The sequence below is a fragment of the Hippopotamus amphibius genome, chromosome 3 (assembly GCF_030028045.1).
Source record: "Hippopotamus amphibius kiboko isolate mHipAmp2 chromosome 3, mHipAmp2.hap2, whole genome shotgun sequence".
Classification (NCBI taxonomy): Eukaryota; Metazoa; Chordata; class Mammalia; order Artiodactyla; family Hippopotamidae; genus Hippopotamus; species Hippopotamus amphibius.
The window spans coordinates 128674655-128698727 of NC_080188.1; the positions used below are offsets into that span (position 1 = coordinate 128674655).

Genomic DNA, 24073 nt, shown 5'->3' on the forward strand with positions numbered 1-24073 from the left:
ATGAGGTGGAGGGAGAGGATGACAGGGATTTGGTGGGTTTTTGGTAACTTGGTAATTCTAAGAATTAAGTGAAGTGGTAAAAGACGCTGCATTTTCATAAACCAAGATTTTAATACTCTTGCTTTTATCTGGCCTAAAACGTGGCAGAAAGAAAAATCTAGAAAATACAGCAAAGAAGAGGTGGTTTATTTCAAAATAACTGAGCTTCAGTTCTTCCCTGAAGTCACTGTGTTAGAGCCAAGGCCATTTCATTATTTCAGCTCCATCAGGACATGACATTAGGGATTCCATCTGAGGAACCTCAGCCAGGACGTCCCTGGTGGCACAGTGGTTAAGTATCTGCCTGACAACACAGGGGACATGGGTTCGAGCCCTGGTCCGGGAAGATCCCACATGCTGTGGAGCCACTAAGCCCGTGTACCACAACTACTGAGCCCACGTGCCGCAACTACTGAAGCCCCCGTGCCTAGAGCCCGTGCTCTGCAACAAGAGAAGCCACTGCACTGAGAAGCCCGTGCACCACAAAGAAGAGTAGCCCCTGCTCACTGCAACTAGAGAAAGCCCGTGTGTACCAAGGAAGAGCCAACACAGCCAAAAATAAACAAATAATAATAAAAAAAAATTTTTTTTTTACTTAAAGAAAAAAAAAGGAACCTTAGCAGTAGGGAATGAAGACTGGAATGCCTCTCGTGACTGATTTAACTTTACATGCGGCGCTGACATCTGCTGAAAACACTTATTATAACCAGACAGATACTTATTATAACCAGACAGATACAAAGTTAAATTCAGCCTGGCACTGGCTTTCCCACAGCAATTTCCACACTCAAGTTAAACCTGCAGACACTCACCTCCCAAAGGTGACCGACGATGGGGGCGTCGGCCCAGGAGTGCTCCGCGTTCATGCCCATCTTGCCGTTTTTGAAGATGATAAATGAGATCGATTTATCAAACCACCTACACGAAACGAAAACATTTATGCAACTTATGTGTTTACAAAGACAAAAAAAAAAACCCCAATGACGTATCTGTTTTCTTCTGGATGGGCTCATGGACTTTGCACCCCCAGAGACGAAGGATGACTCTCTGCAGGTGACAATAAAAGCACACACAGGACCCTAAGTAATTTGTTTCTCCCCTGCTCCTGAGACAGAGATAAGCACTTAGGTACTGGAGACCAGAAGGAGATCAGCGCGTGTCGTTATAACCAAAAAAGGATGCACGAGGCAACTGCGGAGAAATAAGGAGCCCGCAAAGGCGTCCCTCGGTATCTGCCAGGGAGTTGCTTCCAGGACCTGCTGCCGATACCAAACCCTGAGGATGCTCCAGCCCCACCGTACCCGCAGGCTCCAACAGCCGAGGCTCTTAAACGACAGGCCACAGTCCGCAGTTGGCTGAACCCACAGATACAGAGGACCAACTGTGCCTGCCGCACCCCTCCCCCACCTCGGCCAATCCTCACCCCCAACCCGATGGGCAGGCAGGACCTCACAGGCAAGAAAAAGAACGCTCCAGCAGGTGGAACAGCCTCACTAAATTATGTGATCCGCGAGCAAAGCCAGAGACGACATCCAGGTCAGGGCGCAGGCACCACCTCCTCCCACCTGGTTCCAGGTAACCTGCAGCCACCCCTCACAAGCACCTCCAAACGGAGGCAGTCGTGCACAGAGAGGGGAAGGACCTCAAAGCTGCTGCTTAACCTGTGTGTGTGTGTGTGTGTGTGTGTGTGTGTGTGTGTGTGACCGTTTTGGTGGAAAGAAGACAATTACCAGTCATATTTTCACGCTCGCCTTATGTTTTAAGAGTGTGGATACTTGAGGATAGGTGTCAGCCACATGCAACACCTCTTCCAAGTCCACTGTGTGTCAGAAGGTGGGCGTAATACCTGTCGTAACACCTGCCATGCAGCAGGGACTTGGCGTAGCTGTCTATCGACGTAACCGGGTCTTCCTCCTTGTATCCTTGTTCCGTCTCGTCTAACGTCACAAAGAACGCTGCTTTTTCCACGGCATCCAGAGACTGCTTGTTTTTGCCTTGTCCAAAATAGGTCTGGCGACACTTGGCCCAGGGGACTCTGCAGGGAGGATTTAATACAATTAAGCCTGCGGCAATTTGGTGACATCTCCTTCCATGGGATGTTTGAAATGATAATGGTTTTCTGTTTGCAGTTTTAGGGGTTTAAGGAAAACTACACGTGTGACTTTCTCCATTTGAGTCACCTGCCTCCCTGCCGGCTGGGCTGCTTTGTTTGTGGGCAGGGACCTCACCTTCTCCTTGTATCTGCTGCAGGACAGCCTCAGGTGTGGAACTTTATCCGAAAACACCGAGTGAAGGACAAGAGTGCAGATGGGCCCCGGGCTCTGCTGTCTGGGGCCGCAGACCCACAGGCAGGTAGGGCCTCCCTGACATCCTTCCCGGCTCCGCTCCCAGACGCCCTCCATGGGACCACTCCACAGAAGCCACGGCGAGTGCCAAGAGCACTTCCCTGGTGTCAGGATGTGTTCATGGGCCCTGACACCACCGTCCCATTTTTTCAGATGCGAAAACTGAGGCTCAGAGATGACATCACAGCTCCTTCACGGCAGGCTGGGATTCCCACTCAGGCCAGCCTGCCCCAGGTCCACATGTCCATGCTACAAACAGGCACATGACACCCCCGTGATGAGAGGTGCTCCCAGGAGCTGAATTCAAGGATCCTTTTCCATCCCGCCCTACGTGGGGCACCCAGAGCTGACGGGACACCCATTTCTTGAGAGCTGCCCCAGGTGTGGCTTCCCCAAATGGCTCCTGGGCCCCTCACTCAGGCTCCCGTCTCCCGCCCTCTTCCCCCACCAAGTGCTCAGCCAAGGTTGTCCGTGTAGCCAACTAGCCCCAAAACACAACAGGTCTCGTCACAGGCCCAGCCCCTCGGTGCCTGGGGACAGCAGTGACCACAAGGAGGCCTGGTATGCACTCGGCGCTCAAGCAGGTGAGATGGGCGGTGCCCCACGAGGGGAGCACCCGGGTGGGCGCCCACTGAGCCTGTGCCCCGCCCCGCCTCTGCCCGACCAGCTGCCCCGGTGACACTCAATCAGCACTGGGGACCCGGGGCTCACTGCCCAGGACACAGGCCACCTCTGTTCCAGCCGAGTCCTTGCCCCTCAGTGATGGCCAAACACTCCGGCTTCTCGGACTGAGCTTCCCCTCCCACTCGCACTGCCCATTTCTGGTCCTCAAGCAGTGAGGATCTTGTGTCCAGGAGTCCCTGGACCAGAATGATTTTGTAAGTCTGCTTAGGTCACTCCAGCCTAACACGGTCCCTTTAACAGCACCTAGTCACAAAATCAAGCCCAAATGCAGCCGGGCGCACGGGACCCATCCCACCTGGAGTTCCGGCGCCCCGACCCACTCCACGGCTCCCGGCATCTGCTGCCTGGACACCTCTGCTGCCTGTTGGTCCCCCTGGCTCCCCGCCGACCTCTGTGTGCCCTCCCCCGGGCATCTTCCTCTTCCCTGCAGGACGGTCCCTCGCCACCTTACTCCTGACGCTGCCCTAACAGCAGCCACACTGCTGACCTCAGGGGTCCTCAACCAGGGACCACAGTGCTCCCAGTGGCCCTGGGCAAAGCCATAGACAGATCTGCTTATCACCTGGGGGATGCTACTGACATCCGGTGGGAGAGGCCAGGGATGTGGCTTCACATCTCACAGCGCGCATGACAGTGCCCCTCCCCCACCCAAAACTGACCTATCCAGTCCCAAAGGCATCAGAGCTGAGGGTGCACAAGGCGGGTCCTTGAGCTTTAGGCGAGGCGGGAAATTAACCCTAACACAGTGGCCTTGTTGAAACTCACCTGTTTCCTAAACTAAATATGCCGCAGCCCTGGGAGAAAGCCTACCTCCTCCTTCCTTCATGTGCTCTGCACATGTACGCCTGCCTGTCACATGGAGATGGCCAAGGGGACCCGAGGGCGGGGGCGGGTCCCGCTTCCCGGGGACAGAGCGGAGCCAACCTCTGCAGGTCGCGGACACGCATCCCCGCCAGATGGGACCCTGGGTGAGGAGCAAACCGCGAGCTCCCGACGGCCCCACACGGAGGGGCACCACAGAGGGGCCGCACACCTGTCTGCTGCCGTGAGGGCCGCCAGTTTCGCCTCCCCAGCCTGGGGCTCCGACGGGTCGTCCAGAATCCTCTGTATCTGCTGCTCGATCTCCCGGGGCTTCAACAGCCGGCCGTCGTGGTAGAGCCAGACCTTGAAGTAGCGGCCTTTGTGGAACACGACGATGTGCTTGCTGTCCCTGAGGTGCTGGATGGTGTCTGGGGGTGGGGGGGAGGCGGGGAGACAGAATCCGGAGGCACACGCTTAGAGGAGGGGAGAAAACCGCCCTGACGGCACCCATTCCTCTCTCCATGTCACTCCGCTCAGCTCACGAGTCCACCTCCCAAAAGTCCGCGGAGGACTCGGTACAGCACCCACATTGAGAGCTTTGGGATAGATGGGCCTGAGTGCTAAGCTCTGCTTGGCTGTTCACCGGACGTGCCACCCGGAGAAGAGGATGTAACCCTCCCCGAGCCTGAGCCCTGGCTGGCCTGGGATGGTCCCGGGCGGTGCCATTGTCTCTCTCTTACATTCCTGAGGGTGTCCTGGCTGGGACAGATGTGGCCTTCCCCATGTGGTGGGGAAGGGAGGGATCAGGTGTCCCAGGTCAGGCTGCTGGAAGTGAGCTGCTGGACCACAAATCTGGTTTCCCTGGGCACAATCCAGGGTGCTTTCCACAATAAACCCCGAGTGGGGGACTTCCCTGGCAGTCCCATGGTTTGGACTCTGAGCTTCCACTGCAGGAGCATGGGTTCGATCCCTGGTCGGGGAACTAAGATCCCAAATGCCACACAATGTGGCCCCCCCCAAAAAAAGGGGGAAATCCTGAGTGGGGGTGGCTAGAGCAAAACAGCCCTGGGGTCTAGATTTCTTCATCTGGGATATTCCTCACCCAACCAGGAAAACACTCCACTATAAGGTGGCCTTCAAACAAAGAGAAACTGGTGTCTGAAAATCAGTTAACTGTCCAGGCCTGAGAAGGACAAAGGAAATTCAGCAGAAGGAAGGTTGACCAGCCTGAAATCTCTGAAATCTTAGGAGAGGTCAGGACACATCGGTGCGGTCTCCTCTGACACCTCCTGAGTGTAAGGATGGAAAGTCCTGATTCCCGAAGGAGCCCTGAGCAGGCCACGCACCTGTTTCCTCTCCTGGGATCCGAGAAGTATTAAACATTCGCTCACACTGGGCGGAGCACAGCGGAACTGTAGATCCCAAAATAAGAATCTGTAATAGAAACGTGTTTCAAACAAAAATTTAAGGAGCAAATTAAGTCCACACATTTAAATACCAGATATGTCTTCTGTGCACATAGTGTGGTTGGACTTAATCTTTTCCAAACTCTATAAAGAACAGTGGCTCCCTGGGACACCGTGCTGCCCTGGGGTTTTGAGCCAGGCCAGGGCACAATATCCAGTATTTTATTCCTGAATAATGCACCCTAATCGGTCATTTATAAACTGACACTTAAACCAAAGGGATATTTAAGAAAAAAAGATTCTGGGGGAGAGGGATAAATTGGGAGATTGGGATTGACACATACATACTACCATATGTAAAACAGATAACTAATAAGGACCTACTGTACAGCACAGAGAACGCTACTCAATACTCTGTAATGACCTACATGGGAAAAGAATCTGAAAGAGTGTATATATGTACATATACAACTGATTCACCGTACAGCAGAAACTAATGTAACACTATAAATCAGCTCTACTCCAATAAAAATTTAAAAAAGAGAGAGAGGAGAAAAAAAGCCTTCTCACGAGCAGCTCGAGAGTTATATTATTTGCTTCACACGCAAGCAAAGGTTTCTTCGAAGGACAAATTACAGAACTAAAATATATCAGACATATCTCCATTTAGGATACAGAGGAGAATTAAATCTCAAAGTAATTATGCTGAGTGAAAAAGGCTAGACCCAAAAAAACTCCAAAAAACAACAACAACAAAAAACCAGCACATGCTGTAAGATTCCATTTACGAGCTTTGGAAAAGGCAAACTCATCTAGAGTGACAGAAAGCAGATCAGGGCGACGGTGGGGGGTGGCACGGGACCCAAGGGCACACAAGGGGACGCTTGGGGGTGCTGCACTAACGGGACTGTGGTGATGCTTTCACGAGTGCAGACATACACATCAATACGTCAGGACTTATCACAGTGGACACGCCAAACACGTGCAGTACGCCCGTTATACCTTGCTAAAGCTGCTCTAAAAGAATGTTTTAAAAAGCAGTTTGTTTGCATACTGGTTTGATCTCCTGCCGGTCCAGCATCCGTCTGTAAAGCAGGATGGCATGGATACCGTTGCCTGCTCTCGCTGCCTGGATGTGCGTCGGTGTGACGTACAGCAAATCCTAATGCAGGAAAACACACATCAGCAGGGGGTGTGTTCACAGGAAAAGACAAGCTCACTTCAATACACAGTTAGTGTGTTGATGACATCTGCTCTGCTGGAAAAGAAACTGTTCTTGTTTTCTACACTTTGTCAGTTTTATTGTGTTCACTCTTTCAAGCCCCCAAGTAATTCTTAGGCTAGGAAAGATAACAGTATATTTTAAAATTAAACTGTAAATAAATATCACTAAGTCTTAAAAAAAAAAAGATAACACTGCTTCATCCCAATTATCCTCATAGAAGTCATAAAAAGGAAAGCAGAAATTAAAGGAAGCAGTTAGATAGTTAGGAAGTTCTACGAATGAGAAGGAACCAAGGTTAAAATAACCTTTTATACAGAGCAGTGCTTGCAGCTTTCTAAATTGGGGGACACATCTCTAAGTGTCCACATTTTTCAAGTCCAAGGAATGCTTGTCTCAACTATACTTTGAGAGAACCTATATGGAGGGCTGCCCCCAATTATGTGGAAAACAGACACCAAAGTCTTAGGGAACGAAAGGGCACCAGGTGGACGGCTCACTCTCAAAAAGCAGTTTTCTGGACCACACTGACAATTTTTCTCTAAGTTTGAGATTGCTTCCAATGGGGGAAAAGATTTTTTTTAAAGAGGAGAAATTTTAAAGGAGAAAAACAGAAAAAGCAAACAATAAAACAGAGTGATAGAAGGAAAAGGCCGAAAAGATAAAAGGAAGCAAAGAGCAGAAAAAAAGGGAAAGACAGATTCACCAGTTATTCAGAGCCAGTCATTTAGACCCCAATGAGGTATTTCCAACAAAATAACAGGGTGTGCTCTGCAGGCCACCCGTGTCTCAAAAGGAAAGAAAGACCAAAGAGATGCGAAAATGACAGTTGGTGCGGGACCCCGGGAATCCCAGGGCCCAGAAGAACAAAGTTCAGCAGGTGGACAAACTCTCAGCCACCCCACAGGTCAGGGGTGGGGTAAGATGTGTGCCTTCACGGCCACACAGGCTCAGTGAGGAAAACAGAGGGAGGGGTTCGTTGCCATGAGGAATCCCGCTTGCCACGAGAGCATTTCTGCGACCCAAATTTCTCTGCAGCAGTTCCGTCCATGCCCTTGAGCTACTCTGCAAATGCAAAAGGACATCCACGGGGCTCTCTGGTGTGGAAAGCAGGTCCTGTGCTCCCTGCTAGGGGCGTGAGGCCTTGGATGGGGGAGACAGGGCCAGGGGGAGCACGGGAGGCCCAGAGCACCCCCAGGCAGCCTGCGGGCCGGGAAGAGGCCACCCTGGTGTGCGGTCTCCATCAGACACCATGCGGCCCTCGGGACTCACCATGGCGAAGTAGTTGCTGTTCACCATCAGCGGCCCTCGTCCTCGGAGGTAGATGTACTCCTCCCACCAGTCACTCACCTGTCAGGTGCACACAGGAGAGACCAAGCAAGAGGTTTAACCAGGCTGTCCAGGGTAGAGGCGGGGCTTGGGGGGCAGGGGGGCTGCTTTTAGTGCTTTGTCATCACGTCTGACATCATTTCTCTCTTGCACGGGGCCAAGACAGCCCTAACTACATGGAAGGCAAAACAGTGGGAACTGGAAAGTGGTTTCACTCTAGTCAAGCCACAGCTAGAAGCTAGATCACCTTCATTTTATAGGGTTAAAAAAAAAATGACCAAATGGAAAAGAAGTGATAAATGTCGGGCCACTAACATTTCTTAAGAATCAACACCACCCAGGATTGCCCCACAGACTGCTTCTCCCCCTCTGCTTCCACACCTCCCCGAGGCACCCACGGACTCAACCCTGCTCGGTCCCCTTCCAGAGCCACGCAGGGTCCACCTGTGTGGTCTTCCCAATGTCCCCCAGAAGGCCAGCAAGCTTGTCCTAACCACACCCACAGCCTTCAGGGCCCAGGGACCACGATTCTTTCACTTTGTGACGGGCATACCCATACGGGACAGTGTGCATCTAAGAACCTGAGAGTATGTGTGAAAATGTTTACAAACTCAACACACCCAGGTAACCAGCACGGGACCAGATCCGTGTGTGACCTCCCCACCCATCGGGCCTCCTCCGGCTCTCTCCAGCCACCTCCGACCCCACGGCCGCGCCACTCCCGGCCCGATCCCCACCCACCACTCTGTCTGGGTCACACCTTCCCCTCCACACTAGCCTTTCCGCAAAACCTCTGACAATGTCTCCTCCTGCCCGCCACACGCAGGGAAGCTCAGTGGGCTCATGGAACAGATTATAATTCTACAAAAAATTCCACCAAGGAAAACAGCCTGTATGTATACTCACATAATTGGTAGCCCACCAGGATTTTAGCTTCAAATACCACTGCAATCTCGGTCCGAGATTGACAGCGAAATCTTGTGCCAGGGCCGTCATCCGTGTAAAGTCTCCTTCCTTCATCAGAGGCTTCACGGATTCCAGGTACTGGGTTTAATAAAAAAAAAAACAAAAAAACATAAGCCTGGTGAAAACAGATGGTTTCCCTCCCACTGCCTTAGAAGAAGGCAGGTCTTCACACAGGTTAGCGAACTCCAATACTAAAGGATGTTTCAGATCAGTGATAATTCAACAATTAAATTTTGTTCTTTATTGACATACAAGCTCTCCAGATCTTGCATCACCACAAAATTACCAAAGTGGATTCTAGACAGACAAGAGCAAGGTTTGGTGGACAAGAAACTTTCTTTCTTTTTTTAATTATTTATTTATTGGTTATGTTGGGTCTTCGTTGCTGTGCACGGGCTTTCTCTAGTTGTGGTGAGTGGGGGCTACTCTTTGTTGCAGTGCACGGGTTTCTCAGCGCAGTGGCTTCTCCTGTTGCGGAGCACAGGCTCTAGGTGCGTGGACTTCAGTAGTTGTGGCACTTGGGCTCAGTAGTTGTGACGCACAGGCTCTAGAGCACAGCCTCAGCAGTTGTGGTGCATGGGCTTAGTTATGCCACAGCATGCGGGATTTTCCCGGATCAGGGATCAAACCCACGTCTCCTGCACTGGCAGGCGGATTCTTAACCACTGCGCCACCAGGGAAGTCCTGACAAGAAGCTTTCAATATGTATTTTTTTCTCCATCATCTGGTCCTCATCCAGAGCTCTGTTCTCACCTAAGCTATGAAGGTGCCAATGAGATGGGTCTGGGGGCCCTGAAAGCCCAGTGTGGATCAAAGGCCGGTGCTCAGGACATCAGGACGGGAAGGAGGAGCCAGAATAATGACCTTGGTGGGCAAGGTCATGCCACCAGGCCAAGGCCAGGACTCCAGGTCAGCATTTTCAGGGCCCCCACTGTGATCTGCTCTGGCCCTTGCGGGTAAGAGCAGGCAGGCAGCAGTTCATGGCACTCGGCAGCGTCCACCGTGTCCATAAGCAAACCTACAGGACCCAAAACTGCCGCTAGGCCCTAGGTTTGCCATGAGTTGTTTTTTGTTTGTTTTTGGTTTTTGTTTTGTTTTGGGCCAGGCCTCGAGGCATATGGAATCTTAATTTCCCAACCAGGGATCCCGCACACCCCCTGCATTGGGAACAAGGAGTCTTAAGCTCTGGACAGCCAGGGAAGTCCCTGCCTTGAGGTGTTTTAATCTGCCAGGTCATCTGCTGTGAGAACAGCCTTGGGGCAGCAGCGACCTCTAGAGCTCCTCCTCATGTGTTTAAAGCTAGGGCTCATTCCCCAAAAATGACCAGCTGTTAAACGCTTTAATGTTTATTCAAAGTGAGGTAGTGAAACTAAAAATCACACTCTGAACAAGCTCAAGTCGAACACTGAGCTGTACGAGAAGGGCAGAGCTTGCCAGCCGACCAAGACACCTCCCAGGATCACTTGGGCATGTCAGCCCCGCCTCCTGCCCAGTTCACAAGTCAGGGCACAGAAGAACTTGAAAAGGCCCAAAGGCACTAAATAACTAAGCCTGGATTCAAAAGTTAAGCCGTTTTGTGCTTGTAGTTCCTATTTTTATTTTAAAAAAATTTTTTTTTAAATTTTATTTATTTTTTTGGGGGGTACACCAGGTTCAATCATCTGTTTTTATACACATATCCCCATATTCCCTCCCTTCCTTGACTCCCCCCTGCTTGTAGTTTTTAAAATGAGGCCACAGGACGTGGAAAAACTGGAGCCCTCATCCACTGCTGGTAGGGATGTAAAATGGTACCACTGCTGTAGAAACCAGCCCAGCAGTTCCTCAGGGAATGAGACACAGAATTCCAAGTGACCCCACAATTCCGCCCCTAGGTCTGTGCCCAAGAGAATGGAAAGCAGGTCCTCAAACAAAAACTTGTATGTGAACGAAACAGCAACACATTCACAACAGTCAAAAGATGGAAACAACTCAAATGTCCATCAACGGATGGATGGAATTTTTAAAATGTGATCTCTCTGTATAGTAGGATTTCACTCAGTCATAAAAAGGAACTGACAGATGCTACAATATGGACGAACCTTGAAAACATTCTAATGAAAGAGCCAGACACGGAAGGCCACATAGTGTGTGGTTCCCATTTACATGAAATACCCAGAAGAGACAAATCTATGGAGACAGAGAGCAGATCAGTGGTTGTCAGGGACTAAGGGGGTGGGGCGGGGGGAGGTGATTGCTGGTGAGTATGGGGTTAGAGGTGATGAAAAAATCCTAGAACCAGACAGTAGTGATGATTGCACAACACTGTGTAGGTACTTAATACCACAGAATTTTACACTTTAAAAGGCAAAAATGGGGAGGGGGGGGGAGTCAAGGGAGGGAGGGAATACGGGGATATGTGTATAAAAACAGATGATTGAACTTGGTGAACCCCCCCCCAAAATAATAAATAAATAAATTAATTAATTTTAAAAAAATGGCAAAAATGGTCAATTTTATGTTCTGTGTATATTTACCATAATTTAAAACAATATATTAAAAACCATTGGACACTTTAAATGAGTAAATTGTATGATGTGTGAATTATGTCTCAATAAACGTGCTAAAAGAAAACCTGTCAAGCAGACCCTCTATCAAATATGACGCCCTTTAAAAAAAAACCGTAAGATGTGCTGATCCTTTAGGGAAAGAAAAAAGAAAGATTTCACAATCTTTCACAAGCCTACAAGGTATACTGCTGAGAGTAACGTAACCAAATAATGGTAAATGAACTTCTATTCATCAAGTCATAAACTTTTTTTTTTTTTTTTGGCCGCACCTCACGACTTGTGGGATCTTAGATCCCTGATCAGGGATCAAACCCCTATCTGTCCCCTGCACTGGAAGTGAGGAGTCCCAACCTCTGGACCACCAGGGAATTCCCATCAAGTCATAAACCTTAATCGCAAAGATGCTGGCGTTTGGGAGCAGGGGTGCCGAGGTGGGGGGTGTAAAACTGCACCCACCCTGTTGACGGTGTCCTGGACCGCTGGGACTGGCAGGCGCGGCAGAGACGTCTGGAAGCTGTACAACATGGGTTTGCGGCCTGAAAAGATCTTGACCATACCCTAAAAAAAAAAAAAAAAAAGGTACATTCTAAAATAAGAGACCCTGGCAAAGATCCGAAACCAGCTGTCCAGTGTACACGGCTTGCTGACTGTGGACTGATTTCCTGTGACAGTTCACTGCCTCTAATCCGTTTTCGGCCCCTACACTTGCAGAACTCGGCAAACAGGCAACCCCCAAACAAAAGCCAGGGTGAATGAAACCCTACGTCTGAAAGATGCCTTGAGACGTCCTGCCCTGTCCAGGCGGTGCCGTTCCCCAGGCACCCTGACATTGGGTCTGACTGCATTTCTGTACGGCGGGTAAGTTCCATGCACCTACTTCCGCAAGGCCCTCGGTCTCAGCTCCAGGGGCTGGGAGAGGGACTGGACCAGGAGCCAAGACCAGGAGGAGCAGTGCGGCCCCTCCAGTCAATGTCAAGCCTGGTGGACGGCACACACCTGCTGCTATTGGCCCCTGCTTTTGTCTGGAATGATCTAAACTTGTTGGAATAACTGGTCATCTCATGCTGACCAGACTTCACAGGAGCTTCTAGGGCTCATGGTGTGTGTGTATTGGGGATGGGAAGGGAGCAGTGATTCTTTAAGAGCAGGTGGGACTGACTCTCCTGGACACCAGCCATGAAGGCCACCCTGGGGAAGGTTGTGCACCTTGCTTTGTAAAGTGTGGAAACCATCTCAGCGTCTCTCCTGGGACTTAAATTCTGCTGCTCTGGAAATCAGACCTCTTACATCCAAGCAAGAGCAGGAAGTTGGTTAGTGAAAGATGAAAGAGTGAAGCCCGGGGTGTGCGGTGGGCTCAGGCACAGGGGTGCCCACTCCTTTCACACGGAGCCCCAAGGGGTGGCATCCAGCCACAGAAGGAGCCACAACAAGGTGAGAGCAGGACAAAACATCCCGGCACACAGCAGCTACGTGACAGCCGGACTAAGGGCCGAGGTGAGATGGTGGAACACACTAGAAGCTAAGGGTGAGTCAGGGCGGCCCTGTCACACTGGTCAGCTAAGGGCGGGAAAGCGACAAACAAGTGGATGGATGGCACTGTTATGTGATGGGTGATATGAATGACAAAACCAGGAGACACCGATACCAGACGTTCAGAACGCACAAACATCATTAAAGAACAAGAGTCTCTGGCCCAAACTTATGAGTCACGGTGAATCAGACCTCTCTGGCAATTAGAGGGTGACACTCAAGTCACCAAGGGGACTGTAGAGCACAGGGAACTCTCCTCAAGACTCTGTAATGACCTATATGGGAAAAGAATCTTAAAAAGAGCAGATACGTGTATATGTATAACTGATTCACTTTGCTGTACAGCAGAAACTAACATAACATTGTAAATCAACTAGACCCCAATAAAAATTAACTTAAAAAAAAGTCAGCAAGGGGAAAAGGCCCGACGAGGATCTTTCTTTCAGGAGTAAACGCCTCCCACACCAGATGTCAGGCTGATGGGTGAGCCAGGCACAGAGTGACTCACGCTGCGTGGTCTCAAGGGTCCGTGGAACCACGGAAACAGCAAGGAGGGAAGGGGGCTGCCAGGGCCCGGGGGACACAGGGTAGGGGGTGGTTAAATGGGACAGAGCTTCAGTTATGAGAAATACGTACGTCCTGGAGACCTACCCTACGACATCAGGCCGGGAATCAACAATCTTGTGTGGGACTCTTACAAATCTGCTAAGAGGACAGACCTGATGTTAAATGCTCTTACGGCCAAAGGCAGAAGGCGGGGATGGGGCCCAAGGAAGCTTTTTTTTGGGGGGGGGGGGGAATACATCTGTGGCCTTGGCAGTGATGAAGGTGTCACAGGTGCATACTTATCTCTGAACACATCCAGCTGTGACACAGCTACAGCTGGGCAGATGTCAGGCACACCTCGAGAGAGCGAGCGGTTTAAAAGCATGCACGCCAGCTGTGCACCGGCGGTGAGTTTGCATTACCATCCAGATTTTGGTGGCGCGGCTAATCTTGCCGTGCGGGGCGAACATCCAGCCGTGGTAGGACAGCAGCACCTTCAGGGAGTAGCGCATGGTGACAATGAGGGCCACCCACAGGCCCGTGCCGAAGAGGACACCGCTGACCACCTTCTTCGTCTGGCTGGACATGTAGCCGCTGCCGAGACAAGACCAGACAAGCCACGGGTTTGTCCGCGTGGAAAGGAGGCCACGGGCAACCGTGCGGAGAGACGCCACGTGGTGGCCTCCTGTGGACACAGCTGAGGCCACAGACCCCCACCCGAGTCAGGCCTCATCAGAGAGAGGACAACCTGCATCGAACAATTCTCAAGACTCAGTCATCTTTCTTCGGGATTGGAGGTGAACCAGCTCCATCCGCTTTGCAGGTCCTCAAAACAAACCAAGGCTAAGCTGCGTAATTGGGGAAAATGGACACCATCCTCCAGGTCTAGGCGTGATGGTGGAGGTTATGGGTGAGGGAGTGGCCCGCCCACAGTGAGGGCTACGCCCCAGATTTAACTGCTTTCTCCTGGGCTGAGAGCCTGCAGCAGTCCTACACCCTCCCTTCCGGCTGCTCCTGTTTTTTCCTTAAACACATCTTTGGTTTTCAACATGACGCATAAGAAACACAGATCATTTGGCAAAGCTATTACTTCAACTGTTTATATCAAAAGAGCTTATTTTTGATCTAGGCAGAAATATTTACCACAAATACATGTAGAAACTGATGATATAAAATGATCATTTAAGTCAAAAACTTACAGAGAAAATATTTTCATTTGCTAAGGAAAGTGATACATTACCTGGTAAAGATGGAACTTTAAAAATGGGTAGAAATGCAGCTGCTCATATACCTTTGCGGACTGTAGTTTTAGTTGTTTTGGAAACCACAAAATATTTTCAAAATAAAAATAACTGAAATAACAAATGTTGGAGAGGATGTGGAGAAAGGGGAACCCTTATGCACTGTCGGTGGGAATGTAAATTGATGCAGCCACCATGGAAAACAGGATGGAGATTCCTCAAAAAAAATTAAAACCAGAACTACCACATGACCCAACAATTCCACTTCTGGGTATTTATCTGAAGGAAATGAAATCACCCCATGTTCACTACAGCACTATTTACAACAGCCAAGATATGCAAACCTGTGTCTGTGCACAAGTAAATGGATAAAGAAGAGGTGGGAGGTATTTATCAATACAATGGAATATTATCCAGCCAAAAAAAAAAAAAAAAAAGAAAAGAAAAGAAAAGAAAATCCTACCATTTGTGACAACATGGACGGACCTCGAGGGCATTATACCAAGTGAAATAAATCAGACAGAGAAAGACAAATGCCATACGACATCACTTACATGTGGAATCTAAAATATGACACAAATGAACTTTTTTATGAAACAGAAACAGATTCACAAACATAGCAAACTACATATATATGTACCTATATATACAGTATATATATTCCTGAATCACTTTGCTGTACACCAGAAACTAACACAACATTGTACATTAACTATACTTCAATTTTTTTTAAAAAAATTAAAAAAAGAAAGACACAAAACTGTATGATCTCAGTTATATGTGAAATCTAAAAAAAATTTAAAATTTGTAACTATATTTGATGATGGACGTTAACGAAACTTGTGGTAATCATTTTGCAATATATACATGTCAAATCATTACCTTGTGCACCTAAAAACTAATACAATGTTACATGTCAACTGTATCCTTAACCTAAAAGTATCTCTAATATTTGGAAACCACCAGTTCAACATCTTCTATTACTTAAGAAACACAGAAACAAAAAGTAAAACACTAGTAAAAAAGTTTGCTTCAAAACTTACATCTTTCTATAATGTGTCAATTCTTGCGTTCAAGTTTAACTACTGTAGTCTCTACTTTAAACCTCTACCTTCTTTTCTGATAGTCTAATCTACAAGCAAACTCGGATTTAGGGATTTAAGAACCTATCTTTCAGATAACCTGTGTTTTAGATTTCTAAGTACTATGTCACTGAACTTGGAAAAGACACACACACTTGAGTCATAAAAATCAAAAGGTATTGTAACACTAACAAAGGATGCACTTGGCATTTTTTAATATATATGCACACAAGGCACTTTGACAGCAAGCATTAGTTTTAATAGCTCTCTGTTAAAAGGTGTGTCCCTTCTGAGGCTGCAGGGGATGGGCTTACACAAAGCATGATGTACACCTGCGCTCAGGAAGCTGCAACCTTGGGACGTCGGGAACCCTCTCCAGGAAGAATCTGCAGAACGGGCCTTGAACCTGGAAGACGCTGGCCCCTTAACCAGGTCTTTCTAAACTGGGGCCAGGGATGGCCCAGTTTACTGCAATTGGTTTAGAGGAACAAAGAAACAAATCTTATAAAGACCCAGATTAGAAAGGGCTTTAAATAGCCAAAGGGCTTCAAAATAGCTTTAAAAAGCCACCTCTAAACATAACCCAGTGTAAAGAGATGGCCCCACTGGAGAGTAAGTTAAAAAACTGTGCTAAACCCAAGTAGGCAGGAATGTTGAGGTGAGCTGTCTGCAGCGGTAGGGAAGCAGGCCTGCGGCTCCCTGGAAATAAAGGAGGGGAGGAGAGAGGCTGGGGCAGGGTGATGAGAGGAACAGGGTCCTTTGTTCATCTTCCTGGCCCCCAGGCAGACCACGCGTCCGGCAGGCGTCCAGCATAGGCGTTCTTCCACTGCAGTGACTGGGCTTTGTATCCTGGGCCTTGCAGACGCTTATAAAGGCACTAGCCGGCGACCCGGAGGCAGCTGAAGGCTGCGAGCGACTCAGCTGGACTCTAGTGCAGCCCAGGACATCGTGAATAAGGAGTAGCTTTCAGGGGTGAGGGGCACCCGCTCAAAGCAACGTAAGAAGATACAGACTTCTAAGTTAAAGCCACTTAATCGTTTTTTCAGTGTCATCAGAATCAAATTCAGTCTTGAGTTGTGAGCTTTCCTTTATCTCACACTTTGCCACTTTATTTTCCTGCGCTGTTCTGAAGGAACAATATTTACATCTGAACAAGTGATTTAGTAAAAGGCCCAGAGATTCATCTGTTTAGCTCAGGACCAATCCCAACACTGTAGCTATGACGCAGGGATCCGGTGGACACAGCCGGGCTGCACCCCATCCTTCACAGACCCCACCTTCCTCACAAAACCCCTGGCCCAAAAAAACAAAGTCCAAGCACAGGACGAGGACGTGGGGACTATTATTTCTCTAGCAGCAGACCTAAAATGTTCACCAACGTAAACAGGCAACAAACGTATAGGATCAAAGGTCTGGCAGGGGACAGCCACAGCCGAGCTGGAGGCACTAGTGCTTTCCAACAGAAAATAAAAATGTGTCTTCCATGAGAATTTCCTGGAGGTCAGCGGTTAGGACTCGGTGCTTTCACTGCCAAGGGCACGGGTTCAATCCCTGGGCGGGGAACTAAGATTCCACAAGCCATGTGCAGCAGCCAAAAATAAAAATAAAAATAAAACTGTGTCTTCCAGAGCCAGGGCCACCACCACAAACAGGGTAACAGAGATAGCTCCACGTGTGCCCCACCATTTGGCCACTCAAACACTGATGAGGCAGCGGTGCTTTTTTTGTTTTTTAAAGAATTTTTTTGATGTGGACCATTTTTTTAAATTAATTAACTGATTTATTGGCTGTGTTGGGTCTTCATTGCTGCACATGGCCTTTCTCTAGCTGTGGCGAGCAGGGGCTACTCTTCACTGTGGTACGCAGGCTCCTCATGGCGGTGGCTTCTCTTCTTGCGGAGCATGGGCTCTAGGCGCTCGGGCTTCAACAGTTGTGGCACACAGGCTCACTAGTTGTGGCACACGGCCTTAGTGGTTCCGCGGCATGTGGGATCTTCCTGGAGCAGGGATCAAACCCGTGTCCCCTGCATTGGCAGGCGGATTCTTAACCACGGCACCAGCTAGGAAATCTGATGTGGATCATTTTTAAAGGCTTTATTGAATTTGTTACAATATTGCTTCTGTTTTCTGTTTTGGTTTTTTAGGCTATGAGGCATGTGGGATCTTAGCTCCGCAACCAGGGATCAAACCCACACCCACTGCAGCGGAATAAGGACCACCAGGGAAGTCCCAGAGATGCTTTTTTTTGCGTTTGTCTGGCAGGAAGGCTCAGGGTGTGTTGAAGGGACCACAGGTGTCTGAGGTACCACACAGAGCTAGGTCTGGATTCCAACTCCCCACTTCCTCTCTGTGACTCTGGACAGGAACCTACATCTCTGTACGTTTCCTCACTTTACACTGACTACCCCAGTGAGAGAGGTCACCGCAGCACAGGCACCAAGTGGCAGGAGAGGCTACACGGGAGCCAGGGCCACCCCCAGGACCAGAGGGAAGAAAGAGGGGCTCCAGAAACGACCAAGGGCATGGCCAACCTTCTGGCATGAGACCCCAGGCACCGTGTACCTTGCAAGGAAAATATCAACCAAAGGCCCCTCTGGGCCGAATCTCATGATATTTAAAAAGCTCCTAGAAAAATCTACAGTAACCAGGAAAGAGTGCTGGGGTTCCCCAGAGATCTAAGCCACTCACACAGGGAGCTGAGGGGCTGAGGTCTCCCAGAGCCCCCCAGAGCAGTCAGTTCTCGGGGTCCCAGAACTCTAGGATGGACCCCAGTGCAGAGAAGAGACCACGTCCAGAACCAGCTTCTGGGGCAGAAATTCGTTTTGAGGGTCCCCTGGCCAGGCTAAGTGGACTGCCACTGCTGGCCCCACCTCGGGCCCTGACGTGTCCCGGTGGATACCCCAGGACCAAGGCTGCCCTTCTTATCCCTGGTCTTCAGAGGAAGGGCCACAAGGGACCCCAAACTTCCCGGGGGACCTTCATACCAGTCCAGGACATGGGGAGAAAGCCAACATGAGACCCACAGCAAAAGCCTCCAACCGAATCCACAACAGCCACAGTCGTGATGTTTGAAAAGACATAAAAATGTCAGCAACAAAAAAATCCTAGACCATCTGAGATTTGAAAGGACTACTTACGTTTTGTCAAGGGTCTGACTGATTTTTGCAATTATTCCCAAAGAGGGGTCGATCTTGGTGTACATTGTTGACACCACGCCCACAACCACGATGAGCCAGCTGGAGGGACTCGCTGGGTACACGCCGGTGATGATGCCATTCTAAACACAGACACGCACAACATGAGCAACGTCCCTGCTGGTGGTGGCGGCCAGCAAGCTGGCACGCAGTGCAGGGATGAGGGGGGTCTGCACACGTGGGCAGCTAAGCGACTACCCTGCCGCTATTGGAAACCTCCCCCAGAGCCCCCAGGCCCCCAGCTGTTCCAACTTCTGTCCAGCTCCTTCCCTTCCTCTAATTCTGAGCCTAAACCCTCCCTGAAACAGTTTCCCCCGAGTGTGACCCCAGGACGTTAGAATCACCAGAAGCAATAGTTTAACATACAGATTCCTGAGCTCCACTCAGACTGACTCAGGACACTGGCCACCTTGCCAACCACGAAGTCCTCTCCCCAACCGGCCTCACCCAGGATGCCTTGAGACCCCCCCCCCACTCCAAAGCCACCCCTCCTGCTGCTCCTGAATCAGACAGCGTTAACCCGAGGTATTTACAGGAGACCTCACTCCACGTCAAGAATTTGCCAATTTGCCGTAAGATGCTTCAGCCGAAGCCCCGCCAGCCTCCCTTTGAAAAAAAAAGTAGTGGGGGAGGAGGAAGGAGAAAATATGACACAAAATTGGCAAAATGTTCATAGCTGTGGAAACTAGCAGGTGAGCAGTGCAGCTGCATTACTCTCTTTACTTTTGTGTGTTTCAAAGCTTCTAATTAAAAAAAAAAAATTCTTACTGAAGCCAACTTAGAGATTGATTTGACCAAGACAATGGAGTTCAAAACTCCTCAAAGCTTTATCTGAATGCTCTCAAAAGAGTATCTGAATGCTCTCAAAAGAGACTGACATCCCTATGTGTTATTCTCATTATCGAGAGGTGTGAAAGATTTGAAACAAAGTGGTTGGGGACAGCCGGGGCTTCTGGTGTTATCTGAAGTTCTCTGAAATGTTCTCGTGAAATAAACAGACAGATACACTAAATTAAATTAAAACGGAGGGAGGAAGGTCCTCGATAAACCATCTCCACTCACCGCGCCCCCTACCCTGCAGCAGCTCTGCCAGCCTTGCCCTCTGCTTCCTCTGAGTATCCGACAGTCCCTAAGGAACCACCTGGTTAGGACGGACCCACCCTGGGCATCATCTATTTTTGTATCTGTTACTTTTGCCTCCTTGGCGGTACCACCAGGTTTTTAAAGACTGGGAACAACATCTCCACTGGGTTAAGATGACAGCCACACCCAGGCACCCGAGCTTCTATCAATACTTTCCTCCATTTGAAAGTAAAAGGTGTCCCAGCAAGCTCAGGAGCGCAGAGTGCACTTTCCCCTGTAGGTGGCGCCCTCCTCCACTTTGGGTGGGTCTCCCTACCAGTGCCCACAAGGGACCAACCCAAACCAGGTTATGTACCTGGGCCCGGGGGACACCTGTCCAGCCAGGCCAGGTCCCAGGGGCCGGCCCACCGCCTCCCTGGTCACTGCTCCCACCCACCCTAGCTCCTGGGCCTTTCTCACCAGCTGGCCTCCGAGCTGCCCTCTGCAGGGAAAACTGGACAAGACACACACACACCCCCCAGGGGATAGGGGGCGGGCACTTCGGATGCACTTTCATCTTGTTTGAATTGTTTTCAGCATGCATTTGTCCTTCTGTGATTTTTATTTTTATTTTTCTTCCGGGAGAAGGAAGGATTTATTATTACTGGCTGCAAGGAAGAACACCAGCTTTCCCAGCAGCGTCTCCCTGAACAGCAAAATTGGGGAAGTTTCACGTGAAGGGCACATGCATATTGATGACTTCCGTGATTTTATTTTTATTTTTTATTTATTTATTTTTATTTATTTTTATTTTTTTGAGAGTGATGTTTTATTCGGCAGACAAAACTGAGGACTTAACCCCGGACACAGCATCTCAGAGAACTCTGTGACTACTCTGAAGAGGCGAGGCAAGGAGCCAGGATATATAGGAGTTTTTACAACAGAAGACCAGGTAGTCAGAACAGCAAAAGATTACTGTTAATTAAAGAAAACCAGACATCTCAAGTTAAGGAATTTAGTGCTTTTCCATGTATGGAAAGATGCAAAGCCTGGGCTCGTTGAAATCATTTCTTGGATATGCACCTCAGCTACTGTGATTTTTAAAATAAATTAAAGTGAACTAAAAGCAAGACATGTGTTTAAGGACAGTGAACAAATGTCCACTCTTGCAGGTAAACAGAACTGAGAACATATTTGCATTTACATGCACCTTTTTTCAATGTTGGACTATTTTATTGGCAAGACTGTCTGTTAAACTTGCTGCGGTTTCACACGGCTGGCTAACAATCCTTTTCCTACAAGGTGTAGAGGGTTCTAGACTCAGAGCCGGAGATGTGGATTCTAGCCTCTACTCTGCTTCTACCAAGCAGGTCACTTACCCTCTCTGAGCCCTGATTTCCTCGCCTACCCTACAGGGTCCTGATTCACCCTACCTGCCTTACAGACGTTCTCCAAGAAGTCAGCAAGCCAATACATGGGAAAGTGTTTCACAAGCCTCAAGGACCAGGGAAACATACATGAGGTGTCGATTACCACTCTGACACACCGAAACGTCAATAAAGGGAATACAGTATGGATGGAAGCAAGTGTCTGAAAACCTTGAATCTGATGAACTTCTTCTTCCAGGAATGAAGTCCAGACAGATAGATCTGCCTGAGGGCCTCGTGGCTCAGCCGGAGGTCGATTCCGTCGGGAGTGACCGTGAACTGAAAGGCCACGGCTTGGTGGGCCTCTGCCATGGCTAGCGAGCTCCTGCAAAGACAAGGGAAGAACGTAACATGGTAGAGCGCTGACCAGACGTTAGAAAATCCCTTGTTTGATTAGAAGAGTAATCCGTTCTGAATGTGAATTTCCTCCCATTGGACAGATTTCAAGTTTTTCATTAACACACCCGATTCTGCAGTTACCCTTCGCCCCCTCCCCCAGGTGGTCCAGTGGGATACAGACAATCGTGGCCTCTGCTTGGAGACATTGGGTGATCAGCAGAGTCCAGGAGCTGGAACTCTCGACCATGTGCCTCCCCCACCCCCTGGCAGTCCCCCAGCCCCTGGCCATCCCATTGAAGCCTGCCTCTGGGTGTGGCAGCCGGGTCTACACTCGCTGGCACAGGAAGCCCCAGGGCAATTTAGCAACTTGCCCTGCAAAGGGGAGGCAAATCCCATTCCTGCCCACCAGCCAGCCTGGAGGCTGCCATAGAGAGCCCACGACTGCGTCCACCAGGGCCCTGATCCCTTATATTCAGGTGGGAAAAACAGACCAACACCTGCCCCGAGAAACCACTTCAGGCTCCAAAAGGACTCTGCACAGAACCCTCAGAGGAAGGCGGGGTGTTGACAAGGTGAGCTGGCCTTCCTCCTCGGAGGCTGGAGAAATCAGACTGCTGTCAACAGCCAGTATCACATTCCCTCCCCTGCAGGCTTGGCCCTCCCTGCGCTTCCCCGCCAGGCAAAGGCGAGTGCATGTCATTTCCCCTGCTGGGGATATTCAGTCTCCCGTCACCTTCTTCCTTGGCCGGGGCCTGACTCACCTCTTCCCTCTTGGCCTTCCCCCAGCTGGCCCCTCAGCCACCTTCTGAAGGCAGGTGATGGCACCAATCCTCCTAAACCGTGTGTGCAGAGCACACGTGGATACACAGGAGGTAAAAGTCCATAATAAATCAGAATAAAACCCCCAAATTGTGAGTGTCTGTGTATCCCCATCACGTGCTGCTTCTCCTTTTTTACCCACGTAAGCCTACTGGGTGAAGACTTCAGACCCATCAAAATCAAGGGTAAGGAGGTTTCCAAGATACCCAGTTACAGAAGTCAAACTAGCTTAGTCTTCAGCAAATCAGGACAAAGTACCCCAACTTTCACTCATCAGTTTGTTCAACAAATGTGTGCTGACTGCCTCCTACATGCCAGCCAGCCAGCCGTGGGAAGGATGTCAGTCCCCCTGCCCTCCTGCAGCTCTGACCCGGGCAGGGGGAGAAGAGGGAGTGACAAAGGGGGCCTTCCAGGTGACAGGGAAGCCCAGGAGAAGGAACAGCCAGAGGGCGAGACTTTCAGCACCGAAAGTAGACCTGTGAAAGGGCAGGAGATGAGGGTGTGGGGGACAGAGTGGGGGCTAAGGGGTCAGGGTGGGGGCTAAGGTGAAAGGCAGGGTGTCTGGGGTCAGGGCAGGGGCTAAATTCAGAGAGGAAGGCCCAAAGGCGGCTGGGTTTCACACTAAGGACGATGGAAACGTGAGTCCGGGCCTCAGTTCCTGTGTCTGTTCTAAAGCAGACATTCTTGCTGCCTCATGGAGTCAGGAGCAGGGAAGTGAGACCAGTATGAAACTGGGTGGTCTCCCGGGAGAGCGCAGCCCAAGGTGGGGACCGTGGGGATGGGGAGGATGACCCACTCCAGACAGGTTTCAGAGGCGCCCTGGGACTGGGGTCTGACCACGTGGACCCCATGGAGCCTCCACGCACAGAAGAGCCACAGTGCAGGGAGGGCTGGTGGGGGCTGGGCGGGGGGCATTCAGCCCAGGGTGACCGGGGCACCCAGGTGGGGATGCGGGACAGAGGGAGCGCAGGGGTGGGCCCCCGAGAGCAGAGGATGAACTGGAAAGAAAAGAGCACGTCAGCAAAACCGTATCCCAATTACATAGCCTTAGCCTGGTGGCATCTGCACAGCATTCAAGAATATTTACACGGTATTTCAGACTTCCCCGGTTGTCCAGTGGTTAGGACTCCGCGCTTTCACTGCGGAGGGAAATCAGATCCCCACAAGCCGCACGGTGTGACCAAAAAGAAAAACATTACACATCATCTACCTGGCACGGAGCAAATGTCCACGGCCTGGCCAGTTTTGAAGACACAGATCTCATTTTTGAAAGCAGCAAGATCTCTAAGCAAAAGCTCGCTACACGCAAATTTAAAATGTTGAAGAGGGCACCCCAACCAACAGCTCGAATCCAGCTTTCGAAAAGCTACCCAAGGTGGCTCCAAGATTCTCCCAGAGCCTGAAGGTTAACTTGACCCCTCCCCCCATCAAAGCCTTGGTAAACAGGAAGCACAGCACGCATCCCTGCAAATAAAATTATGTGATTGGCTTCC

The 24073-nt window shown here is 49.9% G+C and overlaps 1 protein-coding gene across 2 annotated transcripts in view; it reads right to left on the bottom strand.

Annotated features, from left to right (window-relative positions):
- The window catches only part of CPT1A (carnitine palmitoyltransferase 1A), a 60726-nt gene that overhangs the window by 21645 nt on the left and 15008 nt on the right, over positions 1 to 24073 (bottom strand). For both annotated transcript variants that reach the window (XM_057726039.1, XM_057726040.1), the window contains exons 2-12: positions 21594 to 21747; positions 18877 to 19016; positions 13840 to 14011; positions 11798 to 11899; positions 8733 to 8870; positions 7770 to 7847; positions 6330 to 6437; positions 5216 to 5303; positions 4102 to 4297; positions 1886 to 2074; positions 852 to 957 (exon numbers count right to left, since the gene is read on the bottom strand). In XM_057726039.1, the coding sequence (XP_057582022.1) occupies positions 852 to 957; positions 1886 to 2074; positions 4102 to 4297; positions 5216 to 5303; positions 6330 to 6437; positions 7770 to 7847; positions 8733 to 8870; positions 11798 to 11899; positions 13840 to 14011; positions 18877 to 19016; positions 21594 to 21734 (1458 nt within the window). In that variant the 5' untranslated portion in view covers positions 21735 to 21747. The remainder of the gene's footprint in view (positions 1 to 851; positions 958 to 1885; positions 2075 to 4101; positions 4298 to 5215; positions 5304 to 6329; positions 6438 to 7769; positions 7848 to 8732; positions 8871 to 11797; positions 11900 to 13839; positions 14012 to 18876; positions 19017 to 21593; positions 21748 to 24073) is intronic.